The sequence below is a fragment of the Budorcas taxicolor genome, chromosome 15, assembly GCF_023091745.1.
Source record: "Budorcas taxicolor isolate Tak-1 chromosome 15, Takin1.1, whole genome shotgun sequence".
NCBI classification, from domain to species: domain Eukaryota; kingdom Metazoa; phylum Chordata; class Mammalia; order Artiodactyla; family Bovidae; genus Budorcas; species Budorcas taxicolor.
In genome coordinates, this window is record NC_068924.1 from 61445120 (window position 1) to 61463949 (window position 18830).

An 18830-nucleotide genomic window follows, 5' to 3' on the forward strand; every position below is an offset into this window, starting at 1 on the left:
AAGAAGACATGCCTTTTAATAAAGGCAAAAAACAAAGTTTGCAGAGACTAAACAAGCTTCAAATCCAGAGTCAGATACTGCAGGAATTTAAAACTATTAGACTTGGAATTTTTTAAAAACTATGATTAATATGCTAAAAGCTTCAATAGAAAAAACAGACAGAACATGAGAAAATAGATGGTTAATGTAAAGAGAGGATGTAAATTCTAAAGAATCAAAAAGAAGTGCTTCAGATCAAAAACACTGCAATAGAAATGAAGAATGCCTTTGTTGGTCTCAATAGTAGATTGGACATGGCTGAGTAAATAACCTCTCAGCTTGAGGATATGACAACAGAAATCCCCAAACTGAAAAATAAAAATAAAAAGACTGAAAAAGGCGTAAGAGAACATCCATCAGTTGAGGGTCACATAGGCAAATGATAACACATGCATAATGGGAATACCAGAAGGAGAAGAAGACAAGGAAAAGAAGCAATATTTGAAATACTGATGATTGACTTTCCCCAAATTAATGTCACACACCAAACCACAATGCAAGAAACTCAGAGAACACCAAGAAGAAAATGTGACCAAAAAATTAAAGCCAGGTACATCATATTCAAACTTCAGAAAATCACAGACATTTAAATGTCACTTAGTGATTGCGCCAAAGGATTTTCTGAGTGTCAGTAAAGACAGGTACTTAATTCTCTCAGGGATAAGGAGGTGGTCCAAAGTGGTATTATTCCATTTAGGGCTTTGAAAAGATTAGGAGAAGGAAATAAGAGGTCATGCTCAGTAAAAAGAAAAAGGCCTTGCCTAACTTCTCTTTCCTCTCATACCATTCTCCCCTTGTATCAGAGGAGATATTTTTAGTTGCAAATAATGGAAAATTAAACTAGTCCTAATGAAACTGGTTTAAAAAAATAACAGGGATTCATTGGCTCACAAAACTGAAAGTCTAGAGGCAGGGCAAATATAGGGTTGATCCATTCAGGAACTCATAAATGTCATCAAAGAACAAGTTTCTTTACATCACAGAAATCTGGCATCCATATCTTCAGGTTGCTCCTTTTTAGCTTCTCATGATTCTATGACTGCTGGCCCCAGTAGGGGTTATATTCTTCCTGGTTTATAACCACTGGCTAAGGTCATTTATCTATTCCTGAACCAATGATTGTGGCTAGAGTAATGAAATATGTTTATGGCTTTCTGCCAATTTAGGGTTCCTCTCTCAAGTTGGAGGCATCAAAACAAGAATCTGTGTAAGTTTAGGAAGGACAAACGGGATATTGATGCTCAGTAAGCAACCAATAAATATCCAGTGCACTCCTTCACTCAAAGTGCTCCAGCCATATCAGACTTTTTCTAGTTCCTTAAATATACTAAACTCTTCCCCTTATCAAGGCTTTTGCCGTTCCTTTGCCTGAACTATTAATCTCTTCCCCTCCCCACCACTTTACCTCCAGTGTAATAAAGTCACCTATGAAAATATCATCACATCCTTTATTTTTCTTCATATCAGTTACAACAATTTTATATTATTTTATCTGTGTGACTGTTTTATATATAACTCCTCCATTGGACTATAACTCAACAAAGCAGGAACATGTTTATTTTCTTCATATCTGTATCCTCAGTGCCATATAGTACCTGGCACATAGAGCTACTCAAATATTGAATGAATGACTGGTGCTAATGAGATTAACATATAGCAAATGCTTATTGATAATACATGTCACCATAAAAATGTTTGCCACTAGTCATGAGTCAAAGAAACAATATTTTGAGTGGGTTAGAACAAATTCATTCATTACACTTATTGAAATCTTAACTCAAAGTTTATAAATCTGTATTTAAAACATTTTATCTTTCTACAAATGAAACTATCCAACTTTTCTGATATTATTTTATAAAACTAATTATGTTAGGTCAATTTTTATATAATACAAAAAATTATATCAATCATACCTTCTTTAAACTGTGTATCTCAGATTCTTGCTTTTTATTTAAAGCCAAAAGTCTTTTGTTTAACTGTATTGCTTCCTGTACTGTAACATGAAAGACACTTAGGAAAACGTTATTTCAATGTACATTTTAAGGAAATACTATTAACATGGACAAGGAAAATGACCTCAATGAAATATATAGTTATTGCTGAATTTAATAATGTTAATTAAACTGCCATTTACTATTATCAGTATCAAATAAATTCAATTTATTCATTATAAATAAGTCCATTTAAACATTTTCTATCAAATACGTAAGTTTAAGTAAGATGGAACCTACCATTTTGTTCTAACTTTTCATGATTCTCTTTTACCAATCCAAATTGACCTGTTATTATAGTATAGTATTTCTCAATTTCATTCAGTTGCTTCTGATGATCTTCTTTAGCCAGAAGATGTAACTGGACTTTCTGTTCCTATTTTGAAGAGTTATTTTAAATGTTCTACATATATACGACATACATACATATATACACACATTTATTAGACATATATAGAAATTAATCATTTTTAATAACTATTGTTATTAACATAAATATGTCATGAAAAAGTCCCTGAGTATACCTTAGAGAGAAAATGTTAGTTAACAGATATTTCTAAATCTAGGTAAAATTAAAGCATTTTTTTTCTATAACAAAAGTCACTTAAAATTTTATTTATTTCCCTTGTTTATAATATTTTTAAAAAATCAGTTGGTTGTTTATAGAAAAGTTTATTAGTCCAGTACAGCACTAAGCAAAGTGAGGCGAATATTATTAAAGCAATACGTTTGACAATTTAGGAAATAAATTTTTCTCTAAATTTGCTGGCATAATCATAATATGCATTATCAAAACTCAGATAATTTTTTTGAAATTAATTTTAAATACAGCACCTTCTCACTGTGTTAAAAATGGAATCATAAAAACAATATCTATTAGTGACAGGGAGACAATATAATATAGCAGAAAGTTAACTTAAGCTGGGAGACATAGTTGGTAAAAACTGGACTCTATGTATCAATATAATATAACGTGGGCCTTCACGGCTTTCAACTAAAGGAGCCTGTCTTTCCATACTTAGAAAAATGACTTAAAGTTTTTAAAAGAAATATTATGTTAACAGAATCAGTAACACTCTTTAAAAGTTTTTTATTTTGGCATTAGCAGAATCATTGATTGGCTTCGTAACTTTCATTCATTTCTGCCACATGCTTTCCTTTCTATTGAGAGATGAAAAACAAAGAACAATGTAGGCCCATCAACAAGTACTCAGTAATTACTTTCTGAGTGAACTGTTATCTCATACAGTTCCAACAATGACAATTTGTTAGATTTACCTAGCCAGTGTTTATTTCCTTTACACAAAAGTAACACAATTTGAAGTATTTATTTGAAATACTTCTTCATTACAATCTGGTAGGACTAAAATTCACAGGGTCCTATACCTCCCTAGTAAAGTGTAGGGCATATTACCCCAAATAAACCAACTGATTTCTACTTTATTGGAATTTCAATTGTGAGCAAAAGAGACCTTAAAACTAAAGAAGTTCACTGGTGACCCTATCCAGACTGATATGAGACCTCTGTTCTGGGTTCCTACATCCTGCTTCACAAACTCTGGTATTAAGCTAGTCCCTGTTCATTTTCAAAACTATTCCTGACTCTCTGATTGTGTCTCTGCTAAATTTCCTTTTGCATAAGTTAAACAGAGCCATTTTATACTGCTTAACACCAAAAAACAGGCAGTATAGTAAAGTGGTCAAAAGATAGTCTGCCTATGTTTAAATCTTGCCTTTGTAATTTAGTTGCTATGTGACTTGGGAAAATAATCTACCCTGTCTTTAAAATAGATTATAACAGCATCTCCCTCATAGAGTTGTGAAGATAACACAAATTATTAATAATACATACAGAACACTAAAACAAGAGCCTGTTACATAACACGTACAGTATAATGTTTTGCTATTATTATTCCTTAAATGATAAAGGCTCCTTCAATAGAATAATTAGTTTTTATTTGGAATAAGAATAACCCTCTTAATATTAAAGGAATATAGTTATAATTTAAGTTGTACCTAACTATATTAACTTGGCAAATCTGGTGAACATCTTTACAAAGTTTTTTTTTTTAATGATTTTAAGCAAAATGATAAGCTGGCAATGTTTCTAAAAGATCAGTTAAATTTTTTTCATGTACTTCTATGGGCTTTTCAAATTCACTACTTAAGTCATTTGAATTAAGCATGCAGGGTCATAAATTCAAACAAATTGACAAGTACACTTACTCCTGAGATCCTATGCTTACCTGTTCAGTCACTTCAGTCGTGTCTGACTCTTTGCGATCCCATGGACTGTAGCCTGCCAGGCTCCTCTGTCCATAGGATTTCCCAGGCAAGAATACTGGAATGGGTTGCTATGCCCTTTTCCACTTATGCTTACCTAGGTAGTCACTATTATCAATAACTAAACAATGAAAAATGATGACCCATATTCTGTTCCTCTAAAATTCCACTTAATTCTCTAAGAGGTCCATCTAGTCAAAGTTATGATTGTTCCAGTAGTCATATATGGATGTGAGAGTTGGATTATAAAGAAAGCTGAGTGCTAAAGAATTGATGCCTTTGAACTGTGGTGTTGGAGAAGACTCTTGAGAGTCCCTTGGACTACAAGGAGATCCAACCAGTCCATCCTAAAGGAAATCAGTCCTGAATATTCACTGGAAGGACTGATGCTGAAGCTGAAACTCCACTACTCTGGCCACTTAATGTGGAGGACCAACTCACTGGAAAAGACCCTGATGCTGGGAAAGATTGAAGGTGGGAGAAGAAGGGGACAACAGAGGATAAGATGGTTGGATGGCATAACGGATGTGAGTTTGTGGCATCGCGAATATGAGTTTGAGTAAGCTCCAGGAGTTGGTGATGGACAGGGAGGTCTAGCGTGCTGCAGTCCATGGGGTCGCAAAGAGTCAGACATGACTGATCGACTGAACTGAACTGAGAGAATTACACTCCTTTCAGGAAATGTATAGCAACCCAATATAATTTCACTAAAGACTGGTCTAAAAACATTTTTTCAATTTAAGGAATTCTCTCAATCTATAAGTCAGATCAATTTTCATACAGTCTTTATGAGAATACTGTCCACTACATATAATCAGACATTAATACTGTCAATGCCTGCAAAGGTTAACTAATCCTGATAATTAAGAATGCAGCAAAGGGTAATTCCCTGGTAGTCCGGGGTTAGGACTCTGCACTTCCACTGTAGGGGGCACAAGTTTGATCCCTGGTTGGGGAACTACGATCCTGCATGCCGCATAGTGCAGCCAAAAGAAAAAAAAATGCAGCAAAGATTAAAGTGAGTTCAACTACATACATAGAGCTGTATACACATTAGTTTGTGATATACCCTATTCCAACATTCTTTGCTTGAAGCCAAAGTTGAATTAAAACGCAGTTTCATTTGTTCTGCATGACACAACTTCTGATTTTCAAATACAATTAGTTTATTCAATGACCATGATAAATGCTATAAAGTCTTTCAAATCACAGTAGGCATCTATAGCTCACTGGCTCATATAGGACCCTGTAGGACTGTTCACATATGAACCTAGTTGGCTACCTTGATTTAGTTTTGAGATGAAGAGGGCAGTTTGCCACTAACTGCATGACTGTCAACAGTTTAAATCCTTTGGGAAGCAACAACAAAAAGCAGATTGGTAACACCTGCCTCAGAAACTTAAGATCATTATAAAGAATAATACAACTATAGTGATGGTGCTGTTATAACATTACATACGTGTGTGTGTTAGTTGCTCAGTTGTGTTCAACTCTTTGTGACCCCATGACTGTAGCCCACCAGGTTCCTCTGTCCATGGAATTCTCCAGGCAAGAATACTGAAGTGGGTTTCCATTCTCTTCTCCAGGGGATCTTCCCAACCCAGATCGAACCCAGGTCTCCAACAATGCAGGCAGATTCTTTACCATCTGAGCCACCAGATGGTACCATAATAAAGATTATGACTAAGAAATCACTGAGTATATAGTGTTTTTGTTCTTTTTAACTCTGTGAATTGTGTCAACTTGTTTTCTCTTTCACACAATTTTAATAATAAATGCAAAGACTGTTCACAAGAAAATGATGTCAGGATTCACTGCTTTCTAAATACATACATATTTTAAACAAATTTAATCTTTGAAAATCAAGATTAGAGGAAAACAGCACATACATAATTATGAGCATGTGTGTGTATTGTGTGTGTGTCTATATGTGTGTGGTCTAAAAGTTTACTTAAAAGACCCTTAAGGCACTTAAAATAGAAATAACTTTAAAATAACATTGACACTCAACTTTCTACAACTATACTTACTAATAAAGCAAAGCTGCTCATTTTTTCCTTTCTTGTTTCCTTAGAGAGACTGATTTGAAAAGTCTCTATAAGGAAATAAATGAACAATTAGTTCATATAAGTAAATTCTGAAGAAAAAGATTCAAAACTCAAAACCAAACTTTATATATTCCTCATTCTATTTATATACTTATAAATAAACTTTATATATTTCCTCATTTTGCAAATTACCTTTCAATTTCTTCAATATAAACCCAAAATAACTCAATGGGCTATAAAATTCACTTTTAAAAAACTCATGGTAACCTTAAGATATTTTCACCTTTTCGGTCACAACTTAAAAACACTCAAGTTACATATTTTACGTGTACAGATATATATAATATTATAATCACAAAGATTATTTCCAGACAAATCTTTAGTCTAAAAATATTCTACTCTGAATGAAAATATGTGGTAATTCCAAATCTCATCAAAACCTTCAATGCTGAAATTTTGTTATAACTTAATAAAGAAAACTCAATCCTTCTTAAAAGTCTTTTCTTTAGAGGAAAAGTAATATACAAAAAAGAAATAAACTGTAACTAAGAGATGGTTAGATAAGTTTTTATTTTGTTCATTAGTTCTATTGGTTACTCAGTTACACAACGTAGTCACCTATATCAAACAGGAAAGATTTTCATCAATGACCAATCAATTAATTTGATGTTCCATAGCTTATTTTTTACCATATTTTGTTGTATTTGTCTTATTGGTAATGATCGATATGATCATTTGTTCAAGAGAAAGTTTTGGTACTTTTAGAGACAGATGAATCTTTCCATTCATAATTGAGTTAATTTATCTAGAGATATGCCACCACTACATGAAAATCACCTTACTGAATTCCCACAAGACAGAATTTTACTAACAGTTAAGAGCCTGCCTATAGGAAATCATGAACTTCTTTATAACATTAGATTAGTACTATTTTTAGATGATTTCTTTTGGGACACAACTTTATCAACTGCTTCCCCAAGTCCTGCCTTGACACAAATGACTATCTTTTTCCTGTCTTGCACAGTCAAGTAATATAAAAAGATAATGTGCTAATCTGAATAAAATAAATTGGATTTTTGAACACTGTTTACTGCTTCCCTGGTGGCTCAGTGAGAAAGAATCCGCCTGCCAATGCAGGAAACAAGGTTCAGAATCTGATCTGGGAAGATCCCACATGTTGCAGAGCAAATTAAACCCATGCACAACGACTGAGCCTGTGCTCTGGAGCCCTCAAGCCTCAACTACTGAGCTTATGTGCCACAGTGTGTACTGAAGACCACACACCCCAGAGCAAATGCTCCATAAGAGAAGCCACTGCAATGAGAAAGCTGCACACTGCAACTAGAAACTAGCCCCTGCTCACCACAACTGGAGAAAATTCTGCTCAGCAATGAAGACTCAGCACAGCCAAAAATAAATAAACAAATTTTTTTTTAAGTCACCTGAACTATATAAGAATAATGTAAAATGAAAAATAAAAGAATGTTTTTAAAAAAGATTATTTTTAACTTTTAAGTCAATCATCTAAAATACAGAGTCTGCCAGAATTGGCATAAAATATTGTGTACCTATCAATATATAAAATAATTTTAATGCAAAGTGATTCATTTAATGCCTTGAAATGTCAGAAAAAATTATAACTATAATTCAAATATCATTTCAGTAGGTTCTTAAGAATCTTAATTCACAATAATACAATGCTTAAAATTGATCAAAAACTATCACAAGTATACTGCATGTTTCTATTTGTTCTTAAGATTACAAGTATCTGTCTGATGAAATTTTAAAGTGGAATAAAACAAAACACATTTTATGTTGCCGTTGATCTTTAACTTGTAGCCTTATCTCCCAGGTCAGAGGGTACATTATTCAATTTCACTATATTTTGTGTAAAACCACTGTAGCGTTGAAGATGACTTTCAGTACAAATGTCATGGTACTTAAAGCTAAACCGGAATCTAGTTTTTCAGCTCCTTAATTAAAATCATAGTTTAAAAGAGTCTGACAATATTATCTTTAGTCTTTCCAGTTGAACAGTGACAGAATTTTCAGATCTTTTATTCAATCAAGCTTAGCAATCTCTCTGAGGCTTTTATTTTCTAACCCATCAAAACATTTCAATAAGCAAAATATTTACTTTATATTTTTGTATTCAATGTCATAAGGAGTGATTTCTCATTTCTTACTTCTCATAGATATAAGACAAACCTTACTCAAAAATTAGTTTCCCTTGCCTTATAGTCTGCTTCAAAGAGAATGAAATAGCATAAAGACACCCAAAAAGTCCTCTTAAGATATAAGTGGATATGGGAGGATTTTCCTTAGTCAAAAATATAGAGAAAAAATTCTTTTGTATCAAACAGGGATAGAGAGAATATCAAAGTAAATATTCCTAAAATATTGTTGTAAAAATGCAAATATTAATTTTAATATATTACGTAAGAGGAATGTGCAACAAACAAACACTTGTTGAATGATAAAGGATGAGTACCATATCTGAAGTGCAGTATTCAAATGTTACTTCATATTATTTCAATTTTTCAGGCTAAAAGTAATTACACGTTTACACAAATACCTATAAAAGACATCATTAAAGTAAGGGATTTCACAGTTCTGATTTCACTTCTTTGTTGTTTAATTTGGATACAGACCTCTACCAATAATTCAGGAACTATGTTAAACTTACTTCATCGTATGTAAACACTGAGCCCTGGTGACTCAGATGGTAAAGAATCTGCCTGCAATGCAGGAGACACAGATTTGATCCCTGGGTTGAGAAGATCCCCTGGAGAAAGGAATGGCAACCCACTCCAGTACTCCTACCTGGGAAATCCCATGGACAGAAGAGCCTGGCAGGCTACAGGCCATGGGGTCACAAAGAGTCAGACAAGACTGAGTGACTAACACACACACACTAAACACTGTGTAAACTGGAAATAAACTTGTGAAATAATTCATTTAAGCTACATCTGAAATTATAATTCAGTCCTTTAAAATGGATATCAATATCCAGTTCAACTCCTTTTTACTATAAGTATCACATTAACTTGACAAAATATTGTATACATTATGTACTAATTTGGGGTGCTGCTACTGCTACTGCTAAGTCACTTCAGTCATGTCCGACTCTGTGCGACCTCAGAGACAGCAGCCCACCAGGCTCCCCCATCCCTGGGATTCTCCAGGCAAGAACACTGGAGTGGGTTGCCATTTCCTTCTCCAATGCATGAAAGTGAAAAGGGAAAGTGAAGTCACTCAGTTGACCGACCCTCAGCGACCCCATGGACTGCAGCCTACCAGGCTCCTCCATCCATGGGATTTTCCAGGCAAAAGTACTGAAGTGGGATGCTGTTGCCTTCTCCAATTTGGGGTGAGTGGGTAAATATTTTGAAATTTCCTTACCATTTCACTCACTTTCTTCTGTAAAGAATATTTAGAAACCTTGAATAAAATAAGAAGAAAAAACTTTGTTAAAACTTTTTAGCTATTTTCTATAAATTCCTTCTGAAACTAAAATTGTATGCTATATAATATGACATTTACCTTCTATGCACTTATTTCCAATGACATTTTTTCAAAGTGTTATTTACCATAACTTTATTTCTCATAACAAAATACATTTATTTATTCAACACGTATTTATAGAGCAAGTACTATATGCCAGCCATTTTCCTAGGATCCTGGGATACAACAGCAAACCAAGTCCCTGTTCTTAACAAGCTTTCTGTCTAGTGGGGGTGGTGGCAGACAGACAATAAAATGTAAGCAAAAGGAATGGAAATTAGAGAGTGACAACTACTATGAAGAAAAAGTAAGAAGAACAGCAAAGAACTGTAGGCAGGTTTGCTGCATATTAGCTGTTTTGTTGAAAAAATTTTTATAAAATAGACAACCACAAGGAAAAATGTTGTCTTAAAAAAACCATCTCACAACACAGAAATAACAATCATTAATACCATGGTGTTTCCAGGTATTTTTCTATGTATTTTAAAAAAGAGTCAGTGGTGGGTAGAATCATAATATATGTACCATTTTGTAACGTTATTTTTACTTAATATATAGCAAACACTTTTATATCACAAATTAATCTACAATACAAGTTTTTAATGGCTACATAGTATTCCACTGTTTAACCTGCTACCATAGTTTTATCAAACTGCTATTTTTGTAGACTTACATCTGGTCCCATCACTTCATGGGAAATAGATGGGGAAACAGTGGAAACAGTGTCAGATTTTATTTTGGGGGGCTTCAAAATCACTGCAGATGGTGATTGCAGCCATGAAATTAAAAGATGCTTACTCCTTGGGAGAAAAGTTATGACCAACCTAGATAGCATATTCAAAAGCAGAGACATTACTTTGCCAACAAAGGTCCGTCTAGTCAAGGCTATGGTTTTTCCAGTAGTCATGTATGGATGTGAGAGTTGGACTGGGAGGAAAGCTGAGCACCGAAGAATTGATGCTTTTGAAATGTCGTGCTGGAGAAGACTCTTGAGACTCCCTTGGACTGCAAGGAGATCCAACCAGTCCATTCTGAAGGAGATTGGTCCTGGGTGTTCTTTGGAAGGAATGATGTTAAAGCTGAAACTCCAGTACTCTGGCCACCTCATGCGAAGAATTGACTCATTGGAAAAGACTGATGCTAGGAGGGATTGGGGGCAGGAGGAGAAGGGGACGACAGAGGATGAGATGGCTGGACGGCATCACTGACTTGATGGATGTGAGTTTGAGTGAACTCTGGGAGTTGGTGATGGATAGAGAGGCCTGGCATGCTGCAATTCATGGGGTCGTGAAGAGTCGGACACGACTGAGCGATTGAACTGAACTGAACCCAGTTTTCAGTTCTATGAAAGAATTCTTCTTTCATATAAACATACTGTACCAAAAGTAAACATGCTGCACCAAAAAAACTCTGAGGTTATACATTTTAGCAGAATGAATCCCATGAAGCAGAACTCCTAAGATGTGTTCATTTTTATAGACTTAACAATTGTCATTACACATAATAGTCCTCCAGAGTGGTAGGCCGTTAAGCTCCAACTAGCCACGTATGAGTGTTTCTCTGCTGGCTCAGCAGTAAAGAATCTGCCTGCCAATACAGGAGATGTGGGTTTTATCCCTGGGTCAGGAAGATCCCCTGGAGAGGGAAATAACAACCCAAGTCCAGTATTCTTGCCCAGGAAATTCCAGGACAGAGGAGCCAGGTGGGCTACAGCGCATGAGGTCACAGAGTCAGACATGACTGAGCGACTTAACAACAACAACAAAGCCATGTATGAGTGCTTATTTACTTGAACTCACCTAGTATTTGTTAAAATTTACACGAGATCATTCCTTCACATTTCCTATTAAAAAAACTGTTCAGCATGCTGCCTTGAGTAAGTTAATAATTTCATTTCATTTTGGTGGAATCAGTTATGTGTGATTCATTTCTTCAACAAACAATGAATGTTTACTGTAATAAAGCACTCATGTAGACATTCAAGGTACAGTATTGGACAAAAAAATCCTGTCCAGTATAAATTCTGGGGAATGTAGATAATGAGCAGTATAAATAAGTTAAAATATATGGCTCTACTAGATACTGATTAAGTGCTTAAGAAAAATAATAAATCAGGGAAGAGGATTACATAGATGGCCAGGAAAGTCCTTTTGAAAGGGCAACTTGTGAGTAAAGACTCAACAGAAAGTAAGGAAGATTATTTCAGCAACTGCAAAGGCCCTAAGGCGAGAAAATGTCTTGTGTAGTCATAGAATAGCAAGGACGCCAATATGGCTGGAAGGTTTAGTAAGCAAGCGGGAAGAAACAGGGAACAATGAGTTCAGAGGAGAGTAGGAGAGGGGGTAGGACCAAACCACTGTAGGTCTTGTTGCACATGATAATGATTTGCACTGAATGAGACAGGAAGCCCCTGAGGAGTAGTAGCAAGCACAAATGTGACATAGGCTAACTTATTCTTTAAAAGGATCACTCTGTTTTGTTAAAACTGAAGGAGAACAGAAGCGGCAGCAGGAAAAACACTTAATAAATGACTGCAATTGAGATGAAAGAGGATGATAAAAGAGGACCAGAGTGTTAGTAAAAGACAGTGAAAAGTGGTTGGATTCTTGATATACTCTGAGAGAAAAGCTAAAAAAAAAATCTGCAGCAGGAAGAAAGAAGTTTTAATTAACAACAACAACAACAAAAAGACAAATAAGTTATTTAGTTTTCAGGGGAATGAGATTTTAGGAACTTAGTTTTGAATATGTCAAGTTTCAGATGTCTTATAGACATCCAATAGTCAATCCAGGCTGCATCTGGAGCTGGAGATAAACATTTGGAAGCCCTTTGCATGTAGATCCCATTTTAAAGAAAAGACACTGGATGAGATCACAGTATTTTTTAGGGGAAACAGACAAAAGAAAAGTAAAAGGGTAGAAGTTAAGTGAAGTGAAAGTCTCTCAGTTGTGTCTGACTCTTTGAGACCCTATGGCCTATATATTCCATGGAATTCTCCAGGCCAGAATACTGGAGTGGGTAGCCATTCCCTTCTCCAGGGTATCTTCCCAACCTGGGGATCAAACCCAGATCTCCCACATTACAGGTTGATTCTTTACCAGCTGAGCCACCAGGGAAGCCCATCTAGAAAAATAAGAGGGAAAAAAGAGACAATCCTTGGAACTCAGACTAGAATTACACCTTCAGTTTTCACAGCACTTTTCTGCCTCCAAATTGTGTGAATGTGTGAATATGTGAGTCAATTCCACATATCATCTCTACAGATATAGATATATGCGGGCTAAGTCACTTCAGTCATGTCCAACTCTTTGCAACCGTATAGACTGTAGCCTGCCAGGCTCCTTTGTCTGTGGGGTTCTCCAGGCAAGAATACTAGAGTGGGTTGGCATTTCTTCCTCCAGGGTATCTTTCTGACCCAAGGATGGAACCTGCATCTCTTACTTCTCTCCTGCATTGGCAGATGGGTTCTTTACCAGTAGTACCACCTGGGAAGCCCCTATATTTGTGTGTGTGTGTGTGTGTGTGTGTGTGTGTGTGTAATATTGATTCCAAAATCACTTCAGATGGTGATTGCAGCCATGAAATTAAAAGACGCTTACTCCTTGGAAGGAAAGTTATGACCAACCTAGATAGCATATTCAAAAGCAGAGACATTACTTTGCCAACAAAGGTCCGTCTAGTCAAGGCTATGGTTTTTCCAGTGGTCATGTATGGATGTGACAATTGGACTGTGAAGAAAGCTGAGCGCTGAAGAATTGATGCTTTTCAACTGTGGTGTTGGAGAAGACTCTTGAGAGTCTCTTGGATTGCAAGGAGATCCAACCAGTCCATTCTAAAGGAGATTGGTCCTGGGTGTTCTTTCGAAGGAATGATGCTAAAGCTCAAGCTCCAGTACTTTGGCCACCTCATGCAAAGAGCTGACTCACTGGAAAAGACCCTGATGCTGGGAGGGTTTGGGGGCAGGAGGAAAAGGGGATGACAGAGGATGAGATGGCTGGATGGCATCACGGACTCAATGGACGTGAGTCTGAGTGAACTCTGGGAGTTGGTGATGGACAGGGAGGCCTGGTGTGCTGCAATTCATGGGGTCGCAAAGAGTCAGACACGACTGAGCAACTGAACTGAACTGAACCGATTGGTTCTGTTTCCCAGGTGAACCCTCACTAATACAGCTACCATTCGCCAAAGAAAAAACTGATAAACAGAGCAAATTTACCAAATTTCTTCAGGTCACTGTCCTTGAAACATTAATATCCTGCATTAATATCCCTTTTATTCTTTCTGAATCTTGACTCACAGCTCTATTTTATTAACACCTCCAGGGCACTTCCCAACTTAAAAAACTACTGTGTAGCTGCATCCCTATGACAAGTCAAATCTGAAAGTAACAACTAGACTGACATGAAATTTTTATGGATGTTCTATATAATGATTTTTCATTCTGAAATCACATAAAATGGGCTTACAATATTAGATATAGGCATCTTCCTAACACAGGATCAAAAAGATACTAAGACTAATTAATGTATTAACTATAGAAGGCAATTTCAAAGATAAAGTACAAATGTTTCCTTAGTTATCCCTCACTTTATGGAAAATTTTATGAAAAATTGACTGTAAAGTACACTTGTTTAGAGCAAATCTATTTTCCCATTAATTTTCCATTAACTAGATTTATGTTACTGGGGAATAAATTTTTTTAAATACTGTGATAAAAATATTTAACTTCTCACATTCCTGAACAAATCAGTCCCAAGTTCATTAGGTGGGGAAGAAGTGAAAGGGTCATGGCAGCAGCATTCCAGAACAGCGAATCAGGCCTGAATGGTGAGGCAATTTACTGCGGGGAGTCAAAAGCTGAGCAAGGTGGTTAGTAGGCAGTGTTGAAAAAGGGTGACCCAGGTGTCAGAGTTGAAGCAGGGAAAAGAGGGTATCCACATTAGGAAGGAAGGAGTAGCAGAATGGTACCCTGGTCACATATAGGGTAATTTATCAAATAAGTAAATCTATTGAGAATAAAGTCATATTTTTACTGTAAAAGAAAGGAAATATATAAATATGGAAGGGAAATAAATTAAAATTAACCTTGGGTTTTGGATTCGAATTGGAAGTAATGTGAATTCATGATTTTTGACATATAAAATTGATAAAGAAACAAACATAATTATAAATGCATGTTTATGTATTTGTGTGTATATAAATATAAACATCAATTCCCTAGCTCTGTCCGTTGATGGTCTGAGACCAGTGACACCCCAAAAGTAATGAGTGTAACAGTGCTGAGATCTGCATGTCTACATTCCATTTTACACTGAAAGGAACCAGGGCAACGTTGAGAAATGATTTATTCTAAGTCAAGGTTAGTTAAACTACAAAGTGATCCTGGTATATTTTGTTTTTATCTAAGAGCAAGAAAACACTGAAGAATGATAAAGACATGTCCATAAGGCTAAAAAATCAGCCTGAATGGATAGCTACTGGCCAAACTAATGACAATGTGAGCATCGAAATAAAATAACTGAAATAACCAAATATCTGACAGGATTAAATTATAGGAGCAAGGCCTTATTTCTGTAATATTCCTGCCAAAAGTGCATAAACTGATTCTATTCATGAAGAAATATCATACGAACAGAAACTGGAGGACATTCTACAAAATAACTGGTCTATGATCTTCAAGAGTTTCAAAGGCATAAAACTCATGCAAAGACTGGGGAACTGTTACAGACTGAAAGAGATCAAAGAGACATGACAGCTAAGAGTAATGTAAGATTTTAAACTGGATCCTTTTGCTAAGACAACTGGTAAAACCTGAACAGAACGTGAGAATTAGATTACAGCTATTGCCTGGAAAATCCCATGGGCAGAGGAGCCTGGTAGGCTGCAGTCTATGGGGTCGCGAAGAGTCAGACACGACTGAGTGACTTCATTTTGACTTTCATGCATTGGAGAAGGAAATGGCAACCCACTCCAGTGTTCTTGCCTGGAGAATCTCAGGGATGGGGAGCCTGGTGGGCTGCCGTCTATGGGGTCGCACAGAGTTGGACACGACTGAAGCAACTTAGCAGCAGCAGCACATATCAAAATTAACTTTAAGATATTATGGTTGTGTTATGGTTTTGCAGGAGAATGTCCTTGATTATAGGAGAGACAGTACAGTATTGGGGGAGATAGGGCATCAGATTGGCATATTACTTTTAAATCATTCAGGAAAATACATTCTGTAATGCAAAATTACTGGAGAATTAATATTTTTGAGCTGTGATGTTGGAGAAGACTCTCGAGAGTCCCTTGGACTGCAAGGAGATCAAACCAGTCCATCCTAAACGAAACCAACCCTGAATATTCATGGAATGACTGATGGCGAAGTGCCAATACTCTGGCCACCTGATGCAAAGAGTTAACTCATTGGAAAAGACCTTGATTCTGGGAAAGATTAAGGGCAGGAGAAGGGGGCGACAGAGGATGAGATGGTTGGATAGCATCACTGACTCAACAAACATGAGTTTGAGCAAACTCCTGGAAGTAGGGAAGGACAGGGAAGCCTGATGTGCTACAGTCCATGAGGTCACAAACAGTTGGATACAACTTAGCGAATGAACAAGAACAGTGTATTTCTAACATCTCTGTAAATTTATGATTCTCCAAACTACAAAATTATCCAAATATCTAGGAGTTCCTTATGGATAAATGTATACACTCAAAGCTCCAGGAATTTAGTTCCTTTTTATCACTGTTGTTAGGCAAGACCTAGTAAGATAAGAATTCAATAGTAGAAATAATACATTATGTGTTAAATATGCCTCCAGTTCTATGAGAAGAATTAACGTCTTAGTTTATAAACTCAGTAAGTTTAAAACTTAGTGAAGTAACAAAATATCAGAGCATTAGTGCTGAAAATCTTGTAAGTCATCTATCCCATTACTCCGTATTTACCAGCTTCTATATGTGCTCTTTTATTCGTGCCTCTTCTGGGAAGGAGAATAAAGACCTTTCCCAGATTTCCTTACTCATGGTATTCAGAGTAGAGAATGTAGATATGTTATTGCTTCACAAAATGGTCTTGTTTGGGAAATGCTGATGTATTTCAATTTCCTCATTTTTACCTAAGGAAAAATCAAGGCTCAGGAACCACGGGATCATGTGGTCAGTCTTTACTAGGCAGAAATAATTTACTTAAAATCTCCAGGACACCCAGCAAAATCTATTTAGCCTTAGGTATACTGTTTACATGAAGTTTACTTTGTCAGCTAATTTAGATATAAGCAGCTTGCCCTGCTCTACCTAATCTCTTTTAAAATCAAATAACAAGGTACCATTTTAAGTAGAAATTAAACACATTCAAAGAATCTATTAAAGCAAAAATAACTCAGCTTTTTGTTTTGTGGTTTTCTGTCTGTTCATTTTGTTTTAGAATTCAGTAGGCAGAGTTGCTTGGCTATGAGCTTTTCAAAAAAAGGTAATTTGATTTGTTTTTCCTGCCATCTAGCATATGGTGCATGCATGAACTCTCAGTTGCTAACGTGTGTCTGACTTTTGTAACCCCATGGACTGAGGCCCTCCAAGCTCCTCTGTCCATGGAATTTTCCAGGCAAGAATATTTGAGTGAGTCGCCATTTCCTTCTCCAGGGGATCTTCCCAAACCAGGGATCAAACCAGCCTTTGGATTGGCAGTTGCACTGGCAGCTGGGTTCTTTACCATGGAGTACATGGTAGGCATGACCTTCAAAAAGGGAAAAAGTAGCAATCTAAGTAAAGGAGGAAAGGAAGTTGCTACAAGATGGTTAGGAGGCTGTGAATTTCCTTTGCCTACACACTGAGTGACTTCACTTTCAATGGATTTATGTAAAATCCACAATTGAACAGGAACTTTTTTTAACTTGGAGGAGAAATACCAAAAGTATCTTCACTGTTGTACACTGTTCATATACCATGTTCAGCAGATCGTTAAGTAACATATACATCACCTGTACTATGTCTCAGATTGAACAAGGTAAAAGAAATCCTTACAGCTCTTGCACTGATTCAGGCCATCCATATGAAGAAATTTCTTTTGCTTTGAAAACACTCATTGTATTATCTGATAATTAAACATGCATAAGTGGTACCAAATGAAACAATTTAAGAAAAAGTACTAAAAGAACAAAGCCTTTATAACAAAATTGATATATTTCTTGATTGACAACATTTTAGTAGGGAAAAATGTACTACTTTTTCAGGATTTATCCAGAAAAAAAGAGATGTTATGCCTAGTTTAAGACTCTGTTAAAAAAAACACATTAGAGAGTCTTTTAAAATAGTTATAATAGGGCTGGGCTGGAAGAAGCACAAGCTGGAATCAAAATTGCCAGGAGAAATATCAATAACCTCAGATATGCAAAAGACACCATCCTTATGGCAGAAAGTGAAGAGGAACTAAAAAGCCTCTTGATCAAAGTGAAAGAGGAGAGTGAGAAAGTTGGCTTAAAGCTCAACATTCAGAAAATGAAGATCATGGCATCTGGTCCCATCACTTCATGGCAAATAGATGGGGAAACAGTGGAAACAGTGTCAGACTTTATTTTGGGGGGCTCCAAAATCACTGCAGATGGTGACTGCAGCCATGAAATTAAAAGACACTTACTCCTTGGAAAAAAAGTTATGACTAACCTAGATAGTATATTCAAAAGCAGATACATTACTTTGCCAACAAAGGTCCGTCTAGTCAAGGCTGTGGTTTTTCCAGTAGTCATGTATGGATGTGAGAGTTGGACTGTGAAGAAAGCTGAGCACTGAAGAACTGATGCTTTTGAACTGTGGTGCTGGAGAACACTCTTGAGAGTCCCTTGGACTGCAAGGAGATCCAACCAGTCCATTCTAAAGGAGATCAGTTCTGGGTGTTCATTGAAAGGACTGATGCTGAAGCTGAAACTCTAATACTTTGGCCACCTCATGCGAAGAATTGACTCACTGGAAAAGACCCTGA

The 18830-nt window shown here is 36.2% G+C and overlaps 1 protein-coding gene across 1 annotated transcript in view; it reads right to left on the minus strand.

Annotated features, from left to right (window-relative positions):
* Positions 1 to 18830, minus strand: part of CCDC73 (coiled-coil domain containing 73) — a 110579-nt gene that overhangs the window by 52755 nt on the left and 38994 nt on the right. Inside the window, exons 6-8 of the mRNA XM_052653054.1 lie at positions 9764 to 9802; positions 2271 to 2406; positions 1953 to 2032 (exon numbers count right to left, since the gene is read on the minus strand). Of these exons, the coding sequence (XP_052509014.1) occupies positions 1953 to 2032; positions 2271 to 2406; positions 9764 to 9802 (255 nt within the window). The remainder of the gene's footprint in view (positions 1 to 1952; positions 2033 to 2270; positions 2407 to 9763; positions 9803 to 18830) is intronic.